We start from the raw sequence: 18522 nt of genomic DNA, 5'->3' as shown, positions 1-18522 counted from the left end.
GCATGGTATCATTTTCTCCAAAACTCGTGCTTGACAAACTTTCTAGTTTCTATGATGCCAAGATATTTTGTGACATTACTAATCTTTCCGTTGGCATGATTACAAGTTAATCCAAAAGCTCCATATTTTATCGAAAAAGTCATACTTTAGAGTTATGAGTCAGCGATAGTCAATGAAGTCATTGTCTTTGAGAAAAAAGCGTCCACAAGAATCAAGGATTAAATTATTTTTGTTTACTTTATCTTATTCAAAAACATATGAAAAAAAGATGATTCTGTAAGGGCATATTAAATCTTTTTGTTCTAACTCATCCCAACATACAAAAAATTCAATTGTGACCCAAAAAGGATGGAGCCTCATTACCAAATACAGCATGTTTCCTTCCCTTTCTTCACTCAGTCATCTTCACTAATGGATGCAGGTACTGGTTTTCTTCTCAAACCCATTTTCTTGCATGGGTTTTCTGCTTCATTACACTTAGTTTTGTTACTCTTGTTAATTATCTCTTGGGTTTGCAAGAATCTGAAAGTAAGTGTTGATCAAAGCAATGAAGGGTCAAAGGACCGGTTTAACAAGAGTAAGAGAGTTTTGTGGTATAAGCAGACTTTGTTTTGTTGTTTAGGTGTTTCAGTGTTTAATCTTGTGCTCTGTTTGTTGAGTTACTTCTATTGGTATAGAAATGGGTGGTCTGATGATAAACTGGTGGCCCTTTTTGATTTAGGGCTTAGAACACTTGGTTGGGGTGCAATTTCTGTTTATTTGCATACCCAGTTCTTCAATTCTGGTGAACCAAAGTTCCCTTTTCTATTGAGGGTCTGGTGGGGTTCTTACATGTCTATTTCTTGTTATTGTCTTGTTATTGACATTGTTCTTTACAACAAACGAGTTACTGTACCAATTCAATATGTAGTGTCTGATGTTGTCTCTGTTATAACTGGACTGTTTTTCTGCTATGTGGGGTTTTTGAGGAAACATGAGGGTGAAGAAACAATTCTTCTTCAAGAGCCCCTTTTGGATGGAAACAGTGCAAGTGAAGATGTAGTGTCACCAATTAAGACCAAAGGATCTGATAATGTAACCCCTTTCTCAAAAGCTAGTTTTATTAGTATCCTTACTTTCTCTTGGATCGGTTCTCTAATTGCCGATGGCAATAAGAAAACTTTAGACCTTGAGGATATCCCTCAATTAGATAGCAGTGATAGTGTAGTTGGGGCCTTTCCAATTTTCAGAAATAAGCTCGAGGCAGAGTGTGGTACAGGAAGTGGAATGACTAGACTCAAACTAGTGAAGGCACTGTTCTTCTTAGCATGGAAAGACATTCTTTTGACAGCTTTCTTAGCTCTTGTAAACACGTCATCCTCATATGTTGGCCCATTCCTCATTGACACTTTTGTCCAATACCTGAATGGGAAGCAGGAATATAAAAATGAGGGGTATGTTTTGGTTTCTGCTTTCTTTGTTGCAAAGCTTGTGGAGTGTCTCGCCCAGAGGCAATGGATCTTTCGGTTGCAGCAGGTCGGAGTTAGGGTCCGAGCGGTCATTATTGCAATGGTATACAATAAGAGTTTGACACTTTCATCTCAAGCGATGCAGGACCACACCAGTGGGGAAATCATTAATTTCATGACTGTTGATGCTGAGAGACTTGGTGACTTCATGTGGTACATACATGATCCATGGCTGGTGATCGTGCAAGTTGGTTTGGCCTTTCTGATCTTGTATAAAAATCTTGGGCTAGCATCGGTTGCTACAGTCTTTGCAACTATAGTTGTTATGGTGGTAAATTTTCCATTTTGGAGAATGCAAGAGAAGTTTCAAGACAAGTTGATGGAATCAAAAGATAAAAGAATGAAAGCAACTTCTGAAATTTTGAGGAACATGAGAATTCTCAAGCTTCAGGGATGGGAAATGAAGTTTTTGTCTAAGATTACTGAGCTAAGGAAGAGTGAGGTTGGATGGTTGAAAAAACATCTTTATTGTACAGCTATGGCCAGTTTTATCTTCTGGTCTGCCCCCAGTTTTCTGTCTGTAGTCACATTTGGTGCTTGTATGATTTTAGGTATCCCACTTTCATCTGGGAAGATTTTATCTGCTATTGCAACTTTCAGGATTCTTCAAGTACCAATATATGCTCTACCTGACACAATTTCAATGATAATTCAGACTAAAGTTTCCCTAGATAGAATTTCATCTTTCATCCGTATGGATGACTTGCAGTCTGATGTTGTTGAGAGGCTGCCAAGAGGTAATTCTGATACATCATTGGAGATAATTGATGGGAACTTTTCTTGGGATCTTTCATCCCCTAATCAAACACTGAGAGATATAAATTTGAAGGTGTCTCATGGTATGAAGGTCGCAGTTTGTGGAACAGTAGGCTCAGGTAAATCAAGCTTAATTTCTTGTATCTTAGGGGAAATACCCAAGATTTCCGGTATCCTTAAGTTGTGTGGTACAAAGGCTTATGTTGCTCAATCACCATGGATACAAAGTGGCACAATTCAAGAGAACATTTTGTTTGGTAAAGAGATGGACAGAGAAAGTTATGACAGAGTTCTTGAGGCATGTTGCCTGAAAAAGGACCTGGAAATCCTCTCTTTTGGTGATCAGACAGTTATTGGAGAGAGAGGAATCAACTTGAGTGGAGGACAGAAGCAAAGAATACAGATTGCACGCGCTCTCTACCAAGATGCCGATGTCTATCTGTTTGATGATCCTTTTAGTGCTGTTGACGCTCATACAGGATCTCACCTCTTTATGGTAAAATCATTTCCTAATGTCATTATATTTAATACAAGTTTTAACTTCCCCAATTAACTTAAAATATGGCCACTACTTATGGCTCTGATTCATTTGAGTTTATTATGATTATTAAATATCCATACAAACTATTGCACTAAACTAAACTTGTCCCTCTCTTTGTGTAACAGGAAGTTTTGATGGGCCTTCTGTGTTCCAAAACGGTGATATATGTAACTCATCAAATGGAGTTCTTACCAGCAGCGGATCAGATCTTGGTAGCAAAATGCCTTGCATTTCTTCTCTTAGTGAACTACATTGCTCACTTTCTTAACCTACTAACTTCACTTATACCTTATTAGGTAATGAAAGATGGAAAGATTGTGCAAGCTGGAAAATACCGTGACATTCTAAATTCAGAAACCGACTTTATGGAACTCGTGGGTGCACATAAGCAAGCTTTATTAGCAATTGGTTCAATGGAGGAGGGACTAGTTTCCGAAAAAATTATCGAGGACAGCAGTGGCCCAAATAGAACTACTGAGGTTGTCAAGAAAGAAGAAAACAAAGATGTTCAGAATGATAAATCAGATGAAGTTGCAGAGTCGAAAAGGCAGCTTGTTCAGGAAGAAGAAAGAGAGAAAGGTAAAGTTGGGTTTTCAGTGTACTGGAAATATATCACAGCTATATATGCAGGAGCTCTTGTGCCCTTTATATTGCTCGCACAGATTCTTTTTCAGACCCTTCAAATTGGCAGCAATTATTGGATAGCTTGGGCATCACCAGTGTCTGAGGATGTAAAACCTCCAGTTGGGAGCTCTACTCTAATACTTGTGTTTGTAATTTTGGCTATTGGAGGTTCCTTTTGCTTGCTTGCCAGAAACATACTTGTTGTAACGACTGGGTACAAAACAGCCACTCTGCTCTTCAATAAAATGCATATGTGCATTTTCCGGGCCCCCATGTCCTTTTTTGATGCAACACCTAGTGGACGAATTCTGACCAGGGTAAGTGAAATTTATGTTCCATATAATTCATTGGCTAAAGCAATTCAATACTACTGTATTTGGATTTCTATTATGAATATGTTAGCTAAAGATAGGATTTACCTTAACCTTTTTTTGTTCTCTTAATTTTTGTTTTTGTCAAAATTATTCCAAGTAATGAATATTTGCTCATTTTTTCTGTTTTTGCTCTTATAGGCTTCTACCGACCAAAGTGCTGTGGATTTGACCATTCCCATGCAAATTGGGGGTTTTGCCTTCAATATGATCCAGCTTCTAGCAATCATTAGTGTGATGTCTCAGGTTGCTTGGCAAATTTTTTTAGTTTTTATTCCAGTGCTTTCCATCTGCATATGGTATCAGGTAATCTTTTTGTTCTCTCCAATTCTCATAAATTATCCTAATCATCGCTTTATATCAAATATTTAGTATCACCACATGTTTTCGGTGTCATTATTCTTATTGTATATTTTTTTCCCAATGGATATTAGATGCTTTAGATGATATGATTGTACTGTGTTATATCTCTAAGTAATAGATCTTCCAAAAGCATTTGCAGGAATTGTTAATAGAAATATGATTGTGTTCAGTCTCACACTCATTGTGACATTAGTATACTATCTTGCAGTTTACCCATTTTTTGAAAAATAATTTCTCACAATTTTTCATTGTGCAGCAATATTACATTTCCTCAGCTAGAGAACTTTCGCGGTTGGTTGGCGTATGCAAAGCTCCAGTGATACAACATTTTGCAGAAACAATTTCAGGGTCAACAACCATTAGGAGTTTTGATCAACAATCAAGGTTTCAAAACACAAATATGAAATTGATGGATGAATATTCTCGACCCAATTTTCATGTTGCTGGTGCAATGGAATGGCTGTGCTTCCACCTGGATATGCTGTCTTCGATAACATTTGCCTTCTCTTTGGTTCTCCTAATTTCTGTGCCGAACGGCGTCCTTAATGCAGGTGTTGGTTCATCTATCATATCATTGGCTATTCTTCTTGCTACAATAGTATAGAGCATTAAACAAACTTTTTCTCTTATATAGCAATTGCGGGCCTAGCCGTGACATATGGGCTCAATCTTAATATGTTACAAGCTTCTGCAATATGGAACCTTTGCCGTCTGGAGAACAAGATTATATCAGTCGAAAGAATGCTTCAGTACTGTAGTATTCCTAGTGAGCCACCTCTTGTAATAGAAGGAAGCCGACCTGACCCTTCTTGGCCATCCCATGGAGAATTTAGCATACAGGATCTGCAGGTAATTTTACTTGCTTTATACTACCATGCTCCTATTCTTTTCTCACGTACACCTGATCATTTTGATTATGATTATGACATAGGTTCGCTACGCTCCACACTTGCCACTTGTGTTGCGAGGTTTAACATGCACTTTTTCGGGAGGGATGAAAACTGGCATAGTAGGGAGGACTGGCAGTGGTAAATCAACTCTCATTCAAACACTGTTTCGGATTGTCGAACCTGCAACTGGCCAGATTATGATAGATGGCATCAATATCTTATCAATTGGACTTCATGATTTGCGGTCAAGGCTAAGCATCATTCCACAGGATCCGACCATGTTTGAAGGGACTGTACGAAGCAATTTGGATCCTCTTGAAGAATACACAGATGAGCAAATTTGGGAGGTGGTTTGATTTTAATTTGATAGTAGAATGAAGTTTATACTTGGTAATTAAATATGGCTAGCTAATATGTATTTAAATGGTTTTAGGCTTTGGATAAGTGCCAACTTGCAGAAGAAGTTAAAAAGAAAGAAGGAAAACTAGATTCGAGAGGCATGTCTCTTCTTCTTTCTATGGTATGAATTGTAGTAAAATTATTCTTACTCAAGGCACAGGATTCTGATTGTATTATATGGGTTTTGCAGTTACTGAGAATGGAGAGAACTGGAGTATGGGTCAGAGGCAGTTGGTGTGTCTTGGGCGCGTTCTATTGAAGAAAAGTAAGGTCTTGGTGCTTGATGAAGCTACTGCATCTGTTGATACTGCTACTGATAATCTGATTCAGCAAACTCTCCGACAACACTTTTCTGACTGCACAGTCATAACAATCGCTCACCGGATAACTTCTGTTCTTAATAGTGATATGGTTCTACTTCTAAATCAAGGTTACTATGGTTATGTTGAGTTTGATGTTCATGACATAAATTCCATTATCACAAAAGATTATTGACTTTTCCATGTCCTGGTGTAGGGCTCATCGAGGAATATGATTCGCCAACGAAGTTGTTGCAGAACAAGTCATCATCATTTGCACAACTTGTTGCAGAATACAGTCTCAGGTCAAATTCTAGTTCTGATACGCATTTATCTGGAAACTGAAGTCCTCCAGTTACTGTTGTATGTTAACAATGTTCTACAGTAAATAATGGTAGTATCCAGGTGAGCGAGTTAATTAGCGGTTATAAATGTAATTTAGGACTCTAATATTAGTGATTGTGCTCACTAATAAACTTCCTTTGATATTGTAATATACTTGCACTGAGTTGCACATCAAATGCTAAATAAAGAAAATGAATCTAATCAAATCCAATTGTGGCGCCGATGTTTTCTATTTAACAACATGGTGTAGTTCTTTGTCACTGCTGTTGGGCCTCTACAAGTTTTCCAGGTACTCAGTTATCTAACATCAATTGAAGTAACTAAAATCAATCTACAAAACAATATCAGTCAAATAGATAACAATGCGCAATCATAAACCACTCAAACCAAAATATCCAGAAAAAAGGCACTTGTCAACAACCGTGGAGGTCACGCCATGGTGGTAGCATTGACTTTCTAGGTGGTGTTACTGTCGACAGAGGAGGCCTCACCACGGCAGATGAGGCGGCTGGCCCACAAGGCCTCTAGAACTGTTGATAGAGCCAATGCTGTATTACCCATCACCAATTGATTTGAGAAATCTCGCGTTTGATTTGGGAAAGTTAGGGATCTTGTGACCATATTTAAGTCAACAGACCAGAGTGCGAGCGAAACTTGGGCCAGGTCAAAGTCTTCTAAGTCAACTTGTGGGAGAAGTACTTTTCCCTCTGGACAAATGCAGGCATGGTGTCATTTTTTCCAAAGCTCGTGCTTGTCTAATTTTCGGAGATGCTTAGATATTCTGTACATGTTAATGCTAAAGCCTCAATTATTTTACTGAAAAAATTAATAAAGTAAATTGTCTTTTAGAAAGAGATGTTTGGAAATTACAACAATCGAGGATTCAATTATTAAAGTTTATTTTTTATAGGGAAAATCGGAAAAGAATAGGAAAAAATAAGATTATATGGAGGGATACTAACTCTTCTTGTTCAAAGTTATCTCAACATACATGAATTTGTTTCCCAACCCAGAAAAAAATGAAGCTTTTTTATTCAATAAACCATGTTTTGTTAACTTTCTTCATGCACTCATCTTCTCTAATGGATGCAGGCACTGGTTTTCTTCTTAAACCCATTTTCATACATGGGTTCCCTGCTTCATTGCACTTAGTTTTGTTACTTGTGTTATTTGTGTCTTTGGTTTGCGGGAAACTGAAAGTGCGCGTTGGTCATGACAGTACTGAAGAGTCAAAGGAGAGGGTTAAGAACAGAAGGGTTTCGTGGTATAAGAAAACTTTGTTTTGTTGTTTAGGTGTTTCAGCGTTTAATTTTGTGTTGTGTTTGTTAAGTTACTTCTACTGGTATAGAAATGATTGGTCTGATGATAAACTGGTGACCCTTTTTGATTTAGTTCTTAGGACACTTGGTTGGGGTGCAATTTCTGTGTATTTGCATACACAGTTCTTCAATTCAGGAAAAAAAAGGTTCCCTTATCTGTTGAGGGTCTGGTGGGGTTTTTACATGTCTGTTTCTTGTTATTGTCTTGTCATTCACATTGTTCTTTACAACAATCAAGTTTCTGTACCAATTCAATATGTAGTGTCTGATGTTGTCTCTGTTATCACTGGGCTGTTTTTCTGTTATGTGGGGTTTTTGGGGAAACATGAGGGTGAAGATGCCATCCTTCTTCAAGAACCCCTTTTGGATGGTAATACTGCTAGTGAAGATGTAGTGTCACCAATTAAGCCCAAAGGTTCTGATAAAGTGACCCCTTACTCAAATGCTAGTCTAATTAGTATTCTTACCTTCTCTTGGATGGGTACTCTAATTGCTGACGGCAATAAGAAAACTTTAGACCTTGAGGATGTCCCTCAATTAGATAGCAGAGATAGTGTAGTTGGGGCCTTTCCGACTTTCAGAAATAAGCTTGAGGCAGAGTGTGGTACGGGAAGCGGAGTGACCTCTCTAGCGCTTGTGAAGGCACTGTTTTTCTTTTTTTGGAAAGACATGCTTTCGACAGCTTTTCTAGCTCTTGCATACACGTCAGCCACATATGTTGGTCCATTCCTTATTGACACTTTCGTCCAATACCTCAATGGGAAGCAGGATTTTGAACATGAGGGATATATTTTGGTTTCTGCTTTTTTTGTTGCAAAGCTTGTGGAGTGCCTCTCCCGGAGGCACTGGTCTTTAGTTGGACGGCTGCGGTCGAGTTAGGTTCCGAGCAGTCATTATTGCATGGTCTACAATAAGGGTTTGACGCTTTCGTGTCAAGCTTGCAGGGCCACACCAGTGGGGAAATCATTAATTTCATGACTGTTGATGCTGAGAAGACTTGGTGACTTCATCTGGTACATACATGATCCATGGCTGGCGATCGTGCAAGTTGGTTTGGCCTTTCTGATCTTGTTAAAATCTTGGGCTAGCATCGTTTGCTACAGTCTTTGCAGCGATAATTGTTATGTGGTAAATTTTCCGTTTTGGAGAATGCAAGAGAAGTTTCAAGAAATTGATGGAATCAAAAGATAAAAGATTGAAAGCGACTTCTGAATTTTGAGGAATGAGAATTCTCAAGCTCCAGGGTGGGAAATGAAATTTTTGTCGAAGATTATCGAGCTCAGGAAGAGCGAGCTGGATGGTTGAAAAACCTTTTCTGTACAGCAATGGCCAATTTCATCTTCTGGAATGCCTCCAGTTTTCTGTCTGTAACGACTTTCGGTGCTTGTATGATATTAGGATCCCACTGTCGTCTGGGAATTTTTATCTGCAATTGCAACTTTCAGGATTCTTCAAGTCCCAATGTATGCTTTACCTGACACATTTCAATGATAATTCAGACCAAGTTTCCCTTGATGAATTGCATCATTCCTTCGTCTTGATGACTTGCAGTCTGATGTTGTTGAGAGGCAGCAAAGAGGTTGTTCTGACACAGCATTGGAGATAATTGATGGAACTTTTCTTGGGATCTTACGTCCCCTAATCAAACACTAAAATATAAATTTGAAGGTGTTTCATGGCATGAGTCGCAGTTTGTGGAACATTGGCTCAGGCAAGTCAAGCTTACTTTCTTGTGTTTTAGGAGAAATACCCAAGTTTCGGTATCCTTAGGTTGTGTGGTGCAAAGGCCTATGTTGCTATCGCCATGGATACAATGGCACGATTCAAGAAAACATTTTATTTGGTAAGGGATGGACAGAGTAAGTTATGCAGAGTTCTTGATGCGTGTTCCTTGAAAAGACTTGGAAATCCTCTCTTTTGGTGATCAGACAGTTATTGGAGGAGGGGATCAATTTGAGTGGAGGACAGAAGCAAAGAATACAGATTGCACGTGCTCTCTACCAAGATGCCGATATCTATCTGTTTGATGATCCTTTTAGTGCTGTTGATGCTCATACAGGATCTCACCTCTTTAAGGTAAAATCATATCCTAATGCCATTATAGTTCGTGGAAGTTTTAACTTTTGCAACTGAACTTATGAAAATATGGCCAGTACTTACGAAATTGGCTTATTGGAATCGCCATCGCACTAAACTAAATTGGTACTTTTCTTTGTGTAACAGGAAGTTTTGCTGACCCTTCTGTGTTCAAAAACAGTGATATATGTAACTCATCAAGTGGAGTTCTTACCAGCAGCTGATCTAATCCTGGTAAGAAAAATAACTTGCATTTCTTCTCTCATTGAAGTGCATTGCTCACTTTCTTAACCCTTGAACTCAACCTTATTAGGTCATGAAAGATGGAAAGATTACACAGGCTGGAAAGTACAGTGACATTCTAAATTCAGGAACCGACTTTATGGAACTTGTGGGTGCTCATAAGCAAGCTTTATCAACAATTGACTCCATGGAGGGAGGACTAGTTTCCGAAAAAAATAGTGAAGAAGGTGGTGGCCCTAGTAGCACTAGCAGGGATGTCATGAAAGAAGAAAACAAAGATGTTCAGAATGATAAATCAGATGAAGTTGCTGAGTCGAAAGGGCAGCTTGTTCAGGAAGAAGAGAGAGAGAAAGGAAAAGTTGGGTTTTCAGTTTACTGGAAATATATCACTACTGTATATGGAGGAGCTCTTGTGCCCTTTATATTGCTTTCACAGGTTGTCTTTCAGACCTTTCAAATTGGCAGCAATTATTGGATTGCTTGGGCAAGTCCGGTGTCAGAGGAAATGAAACCTCCTGTTGCGGGCTCTACACTAATAATTGTGTATGTAATTTTGGCTATTGGAAGTTCCTTTTGCTTGCTTTCCAGAAACATACTTCTTGTAACCACTGGGTACAAAACAGCCAGTCTGCTGTTTAACAAAATGCATATGTTCATTTTCCGTGCCCCCATGTCCTTCTTCGATGCAACCCCAAGTGGACGAATTCTAAATAGAGTAAGTGTATTTATGTTACTATACAATTCATTGGTTTAGTCACTCAATATTGGCCTATCTTAGCTACTAATACAAAGTAATTAATAGTTGCTCATTTAATCTGCATTTTTTCTTATAGGCTTCTACTGACCAAAGTGCTGTGGATATGAACGTTCCCATGCAAATCGGGGGTTTTGCCTTCGGAATTATCCAGCTTCTAGCAATCATTATTGTGATGTCTCAGGTCGCTTGGCAGGCTTTTATAGTTTTTATACCAGTGATTTCTACCTGCATATGGTATCAGGTAATCCTTGTGTTCTCATCAACCCTTATAAATTATGCTAATCATGGCTTTATATCAAATATCTAGCATCACCTCACGTGATTGTTATGATAAAATATTTTATTTTTCCAATGAATACCAGATGCTCTAGTTGTAGATGGTATGATTGTACTGTGTTGTATCTCTATGTTATAGATTTTCCAAAAACATTTGGGAGAGTGTTAATAGAAATTTGATTGTATTCGGTCTCAGACTCTGTTGGAAACCCCCTGTAACACAAAGCTCACAGCAACCAACAACCCACACACACGGAATAGGCAAAGAGATTTGAATGACAATTGTATTAATAGCTACTGAATGAAAGAACAGAACAAATGCAATTTGCAACATGATAAATCCCAGCAGTTCGAGGGATGGGGACCTCCCACCTAATTTCCAGAATTAATCTATATCCTACCCTCCACTCTTTTCCCATTTATAAGCAAGTTATTCCCTTCTGTAACAGATTGACAGCCCGTCCAGCCACCTGTCCAGCCTCATAACAGACTCTACATACTAACAACTTTTATTGCACCCCTCAACCCTGAAAACAAACTCATACCCGACACCTCTTTATTCTTATTCCTTCTTTGCCCTTGGATTTATAGACTTTGTATGGGAGGTCTAACAATACCCGCCCCTCGAAGTGCCACCTTGTCCTCAAGGTGAAATTGAGGGAATTGACTGTTATCACCTCAAGGGTTCCCATGTGGCATCGAAAGTGGGCGATCGTGCCATCGAATGAGAACCTTGTAGTGCCATCGATAAGAGTCCTCACACCAGCACCTTAGCTGGCTGAACTGCACAAGTCCTCGGTGAGAAAGGGGGTAGAGGCTGTACAGGAACGAGCTATGTAGGCTGTGTTTCAACTGAGATACGTGAAAGACCGGGTGAATGCGGGCTGTCGGGGTAGTTCTAACCTGTAAGCTACTTGACCGATTTTATTAAGATCCGGAAAGGTCCATAGAACCTAGGACTCAGTTTTCATTCAACCTTGTGGCCAAAGATTTAAATCGGTAGAGGTGTAGGCGCAGGTACACGGATCTCTGGAGAGAACGACATTCCTGCGATGTCGATCTGCTGTGTTTTCATGCGACCGTGCTACTTCCAGGTTGTGTTTAAGGTCCTGTATGATGGCATTTGCTCACTGACTGTTGGTTTACTTCAGCAACCTGGGAAGGGTAGTCTGTGAATTTCAGGAGAACCGGGGGGTCACGGCCATGCAAGGCTTTGAACGGTGTCATCTTGGTAAGAGCGATGATATGCGTATGTACCAAAATTCAGCCCATGGTAACCAATTCGGCCATTGACGGGGCTGTGAGCTACAAAAACAGCGAAGATATGCCTCCACACACCTGTTGACCACTTCGGATTGACCATCCGTTTGAGGGTGATAAGCTGGGCTAAACTTCAAAGCTGTCCCGGATACTCTGAAAATCTTCTGCCCAAATTGACTCATGAAAAGTCTTGTCTCTGTCGGTAATGATGGTTTGAGGGAACCCGTGAAGCTTCACTATGTCTTTCATGAACAGTAGGGCCACTTCCTTAGCTGTATACGGGTGCGATAAGAGCAGAAAATGGCCATATTTGGTCAAGCGGTCAATTACAACCAGAATGGTATCGAACCCTTGGCCGTGGGAGTCCTCCAATGAAGTCCATTGTCAAGTCATCAAATGCCTGCATGGGTAGGAAGAGGCTGAAGTAATCCGGCTGGTTTCAAAGCTGAGTGTTATTGACTTGACTATGGTGCAGACTTTACATAGTTCTGGATATCCGTCTTCATGCCTACCCAATAAGCGATATTGGCTACCCTTTATATGTCCGGAAGAAGCCGGAGTGGACCACCAGTTGGGCTGAGTGAAATTCAGCAAGCAATTTCTGGATGAACCGAGAGTTTTTTGGCAGAACCAGTCTGTCCTTATACAATAAACAGCCATGGCGAAGTCTGTAGTTTGGTCGGCTATTGGGTGCTACAACCAGATCCTGAATCATCTGTCTAAGTGTTTGGGTCTTGATGAGCTTATTGTCAATTCTTCAAATTCTGTAAAAGACTCACTGACAAGGATGATAATTCTGGTTCTTCTTCTCGTCGGGATAAGCATCGGCAACCTTATTAGTGGTTCCTGGCAGTAGTGAATATCGAACGAAAATCCCATTAACTTGGATACCCATTTTTGCTGTTCTGGGGTTTAATCCGCTGACTCTTGAGGAACTGGAGGCTGCGTTGGTCTGTGCGGATGATAAACTTTCTGCCCAATAGGTATGGACTCCATTTGTGTACCGCAAACACGACGGCCATTAACTCTCGTTCATAAACTGATTTCTGTTTAGCGAGGGGAGAAGGCTTTACTTAGGTAAGCTATGGGTCGTTTGTTCTGAACTAAGACAGCCCCTATTCCGGAACCCGAGGCTGTCTGTGTGAATCTCGAATGAAGAGTTGAAATTCGGGGCTGCCAGAACAGGTACTGATGTCATGGCATCTTTTAAGGCCTGAAAGGCCTGTTGTGCTTCTTGGTCTAACTGAAGGAATTTTTCTCAAAGTTGTGAGCGAAGGGCAATGGTGGTATCCCTTTACAAACCTGCGATAATAACCTGTTAATCCCAAAAACCACGAAGACTCTTCACATTGGTGGGTGTGGGCCAAGAAACCATCGCGGCAATTTTTCGCGGATCGCCTCGACCCATTGGCTGAAATTAGATGCCCCAGATATTCCAGCTTCTGTGTCCAAACAAACATTTTTTTAAATTTCCAACCATTTGTTTCATCCAGATCCTAAGAGTGTGCCGCAGGTGGCTTGATGTGGGATTCCAAGTCGGGGCTGTAAATCAGAATATCATCAAAAAAAAACAAGCACAAACTACGCAAAACCGGTTTAAATATGCTATTCATCAGAGACTGAAAAGTCGAGGGGCATTGGTCAAGCCGAACGGCATAACCAGAAACTCGTAGTACCCGTCATGTGTTCGAAAGGCTGTCTTGGGAATATCTGTGTCCTGATTCTGATCTGGTGGTATCCTGATCGAAGATCGAGTTTAGAGAAAAGTTTGCCCTTGCTAATTCATCCAGCAGCTCTCAATGGTGGGAATGGGAATTTGTCCGGAATTGTTATGGCGTAAGAGCCCTGTAGTCAACGCAAAACCTCCAACTTCCATCTTTTTCTTAACCAGCAATACCGGGTGGCGAACGGACTGATGCTGGGCTGAATGATTCGGGCAGTAACATTTTTCCACCAACTTCTCAATCTCTTTTTTGAAAATAAGGATACCGATAAGGGCGGATGTTAGGGATTGGTGCTCCTTCTTTAAGGTTTATGGCGTGGTCAGGGTGCGGTGTGGGGAAGTTTGGTGGGTTGGTCAAAAAGATGTCTAAACGATTACAACTGCCGAACTCTTGGGCTGACTTCCTCCTCTGTGGTCGTGACAACTCTTCCCAAGAGTAGCATTCTACCAGAATTCCTCCCATTATGGTTGAGGGTCCGAAACATGGACTTTAGGGAGACAGTGCCTTCACCAAGGACAGATTCCCTTGTAAACTAACTCTGATCCCACACCCTCAAAACTCATCGTAATTCTTCAGTTAGCCCAGACGTCTCCTAATGAGTCAACCAAGTGATACCCAGAACGATGTCAGCTCCTCCGAGTTCAAAGGGAAAGAAATCCGCTTAATCTGAATCCCCTGCACATCCAAAGTAATGCCGACATACCCTTTCTCTTTCACAGTTACGCATTTCCCACCATTACCCAAACATTTTCCCTTTTTCTACTGCAATCCCCAGCTTTTCAACCAGCTCAGAGAAATAAAGTGTGCGAAGCTCGCTGTCAACCAGCACACACTCTGACCCAATTGACCCTTTACCTTCAAAGTCTTGTTGATGATAAACCCACGATGGAGTTCATGGACGCGGCTAAGTCGTTTCCCTCTTGACTGTGATTTTCTTCATTTTCCGTGGGGATTTCGTTCTTCTCAGAGTCGTCGTCGTCTAACACCAGTAGTATCTGTATGATTTGCTCGACAGCGGTGATTGGGCCCAAATTTTTCGTCACATCGGAAGCACAGCCCTCTTTCTCTTGTATTGGATATCTGCTTCAGACAACCGCCGGAAACCCCTCCGAACCCCTCGGAAACTCGCGCTGGCCATTTCGGTGATCTCTCTTTCCTTTCGGGTGTTCGTGACAATGCGATCTGGCTTGGATCTGGAGGTTTGTTGCGTTGGGCACAGGGGGGTCGGGTCGGATCTGGGTTGCTGGGTACTTTTGCTGGATTGGACCACCATGTGGCCGATTTAAATCTGGGCTGTAGGAAACGCGTGAGTAGCCTTCCCTGGAAACTTGGGCCTTGAATGATTTGGGCCGACACTTATCCATGATCCAGTTTTCTCTTCCACACGATGGGCCTGCTCAATTCTCTTGTAGTGAACTGGGCCTTAACACTCTTAGTTCAGCCCGTTATTCCTCTCTAAGCCCATTAATAAATAATCCCATCAATATTCTTCCCCTAAATCCTTCAATGGTGCTGTATGGGACTCAAACTCCTCTATATTCAGTCACGGGTGAGTGCTGTTTCAGCGCCACCAGTGCTTCGTTCGCAGAGCTTGGAATGATGGTCGGAATCTGGTGATTAGAGCAGCCTTGAACTCATCCATGTTTTGAAAGGTTCTCTCCCTCCATCCATGGTACCAATTCAATGCTCTACCCTATACAGACTGCCGCGGCTTCCACCATCTCTGATGATCCAAATTTGTTTAGAGTGAAGTATCGATCGAAGCGGAAAGTCCAACCAAAGGGATCTTCTCCACTGAAAATTGGTAATTCCAGTTTCGGCCTTTCTTTTCTTCCTCACTTTCCCCACGTTTTCTGTTCTGGTTCGGTCATTCCTGGGTTCTGTTTTCTCGTCATTGGAGTGAGGACTCCCTTTTCATGGTTTCGTTTCATCCCTCTCCTCTCTAACCTCATCAATTCCTCATTTCAATCAAGTACTCCTTAAGACTTCCCACATCTGTTTTTACTGAACTCATATCTTCCTGCACAGCCTTCATCTCTTTTCCACGTTTCCATTCTACCTTCCATCTTCGACTTGACCATTCCTGCTCTGATACCAATCTGTTGGAAACCCCTGTAACACAAAGCTCACGGCAACCAACACACACACCACAAGGCAATAGGCAAAGATGATTTGAATGACCATTTGTATTAATAGCTACTGAATGAAAGAACAGAACAAAGCAATTTAGCAACTGATAAATCCCAGCAGTTGAGGAGCTGGGGACCTCCCACCTATTTCAGAAATCTATATCCTACCCCACTCTCTTTCCCATTATAAGCAAGTTATTCCCTTCTGTAACAGACTTGACAGCCTGTCCAGCCACCTGTCCAGCCTCATAACAGACTCCACAATCGTAACAACTTTTAGCACACCTCAACCCCTGAAAACAAACTCATACCCAGCACCTCTTTATTCTTATTCCTTCTTTTGCCCTTGGATTTATAGACCTTAGTATGGGAGGTCTAACAGACTCATTGTGACATTAGTATATCTTATTATAGCATACAATTTGTTGACATATAATCTCACAACTTTTCATTGTGCAGCAATTACATTCCCTCAGCTAGAGAGACTTTCGCGGTTGGTTGGAGTATGCAAAGCTCCCGTGATACAACATTTTGCAGAAACAATTTCAGGGTCAACAACCATCAGGAGCTTTGATCAAGAATCAAGGTTTCAAAATACAAATATGAACATGATGGATGGATATTCTCGACCCAAATTTCATGTTGCTGGGGCAATGGAAGGCTATGTTTCCGCATCGATGTGCTGTTCTATAACATTTGCCTGCTTGGTTCTCCTAATTTCTGTCCGGATGGTGTCATTAATGCAGGTAACCGTTCACCTATCATTTTGTCGCTTATTCTTCTCGCTACCAATAGTATACAGCATTAAACACTTTCTCCTTCTAAAGCAATTGCGGGCCTAGCTGTGACATATGGACTTAATTTAATACATACAAGCTGCTGTAATATGGAATCTTTGCAATCTGGAGAACAAGATTATATCGGTCGAAAGAATGCTTCATATTGTAGTATTCCTGTGAGCCACCTCTTGTAATAGAAGGAAGCCGGCCTGACCCTTCTTGGCCATCCCATGGAGAAGTTGGCAAAATGATCTGCAAGTAATTTTACTCGTTTATACCACATGCTCCTATTCTTTTATCATGTACACATGATCATTTGATTATGATTATGAATAGGTTCGCTATGCCCCGCACTTGCCACTTGTGTTGCGAGGTTTAACATGCACTTTTTGGGGGGATGAAAACTGGCATTGTAGGGAGAACAGGCAGTGGTAAAACAACTCTCATTCAAACACTGTTTCGGACTATTGAACCTGCAGTTGGCCAGATTATGATAGATGGCATCAATATCTCATCAATTGGACTTCATGATTTGCGGTCAAGACTAAGCATCATTCCACAGGATCCAACCATGTTCGAAGGGACTGTTCGAAGCAATTTGGACCCTCTTGATGAATACACAGATGAGCAAATTTGGGAGGTAGGTTGGTTTTAATATTATTGTAGAATGTAGTTTAGACGTTGTAATTGAACACGGAATTTGCTAACATTTTCTAAAACGATTTAGGCTTTGGATAAGTGTCAACTTGGAGATGAAGTCAGAAAGAAAGAAGGGAAGCTAGATTCCAGAGGTATGTCCCTTCTTCCTATTGTATGAGTTCAAGGCACAGGAATCTTATTGTATATGGTAATTTGGATTTTGCAGTTACTGAGAATGGAGAGAACTGGAGTATGGGTCAGAGGCAGTTGGTATGTTTGGGCCGTGTTCTACTCAAGAAAAGTAAGGTCTTGGTGCTTGATGAAGCTACTGCATCAGTTGACACTGCTACTGATAATCTGATTCAACAAACTCTCCGGCAACACTTTTCTGACTCCACAGTCATAACAATCGCTCATCGCATAACTTCTGTTCTTGATAGTGATATGGTTCTGCTTCTAAATCAAGGTTGGTATGATCTTTTAAAATACGATGTTTGGCATAGAATCCAATATCATTGAGCTTTCAATGTTCTTGTGTAGGACTTATCGAGGAATATGATTCGCCAACGAAGTTGCTGGAGAACAAGTCATCATCATTTGCACAACTTGTTGCAGAATACAGTCTCAGATCAAATTCCAGTTTTGAGAACTAAGCTGGAAATTGAAGGCCACAAATTAGCAAAACACAATCCAATAAGAGTTAAAAGTTACTGGTGTATAGATATGTTCACTAGTATTCTTCTTAATTTGATTTTGTCGTCTACTTGCTGATAAAATGCTTAATAAAGCAAAGCCATTTTAGCTTGAATCTGTAATGGTTTCTGATCAAATGCTTAATAAAGCAAAGCATGGTTTCTCTATATATGTGCCAATAAATATTATAACGGCAAAGTGGTAAGTTCCTAAAGGCAAGGTATTAAATGGGTTTAGGTAAAACTCATCCATAAAAACTAGTTCAAGGAAATAGGGAGTCAAATCACACATATATACATTATAATAACCCTATCAACTTGACGATGTTAGACAAATATAATTTCTAATACCCTTCCTCACGTTCTACATGCAAGGTCAGTGTTCAAACCTAAAAAAACCTAACTATGATATTATGATAAATCAAAGGAGAACCAATATATTCAAGAAACTAAAAAAGAGAAGGCTAAGGTTTTATGATAAATCAAAGGAGAACCAATATATTCAAGAAACTAAAAAAGAGAGGCTAAGGTT

At 40.5% G+C, this 18522-nt stretch overlaps 1 protein-coding gene and 1 pseudogene across 2 annotated transcripts; both read left to right on the top strand.

The window, feature by feature from the left end:
- Positions 1 to 268: 268 nt before the first annotated feature.
- LOC116111260 (ABC transporter C family member 3-like) lies at positions 269 to 6253 on the top strand. 2 transcript variants are annotated; one of them, XM_031397450.1, is made up of 10 exons: positions 269 to 2760; positions 2931 to 3017; positions 3102 to 3746; positions 3942 to 4106; positions 4420 to 4714; positions 4798 to 5012; positions 5095 to 5400; positions 5487 to 5550; positions 5643 to 5882; positions 5969 to 6253. In XM_031397450.1, the coding sequence occupies exons 1-10, from the start codon at positions 349 to 351 to the stop codon at positions 6094 to 6096; spliced, it is 4557 nt and encodes a 1518-aa protein (XP_031253310.1). In that variant the 5' UTR covers positions 269 to 348; the 3' UTR covers positions 6097 to 6253. The 2 variants fall into 2 exon arrangements, with proteins under 2 accessions (XP_031253310.1, XP_031253311.1); XM_031397451.1 differs by lacking the exons at positions 5487 to 5550; positions 5643 to 5882; positions 5969 to 6253 and having other exon boundaries at positions 5153 to 5292.
- An 806-nt stretch (positions 6254 to 7059) lies between these two features.
- On the top strand, positions 7060 to 18092 carry LOC116111252 (annotated as a pseudogene).
- The last annotated feature ends 430 nt before the right edge of the window (positions 18093 to 18522 follow it).

Source organism: Pistacia vera, unplaced genomic scaffold, assembly GCF_008641045.1.
Source record: "Pistacia vera cultivar Batoury unplaced genomic scaffold, PisVer_v2 Contig630, whole genome shotgun sequence".
Lineage (NCBI taxonomy): Eukaryota > Viridiplantae > Streptophyta > Magnoliopsida > Sapindales > Anacardiaceae > Pistacia > Pistacia vera.
Note: the sequence above shows the minus strand (reverse complement) of the source record. Positions and strands in the feature narration are given on the sequence as shown.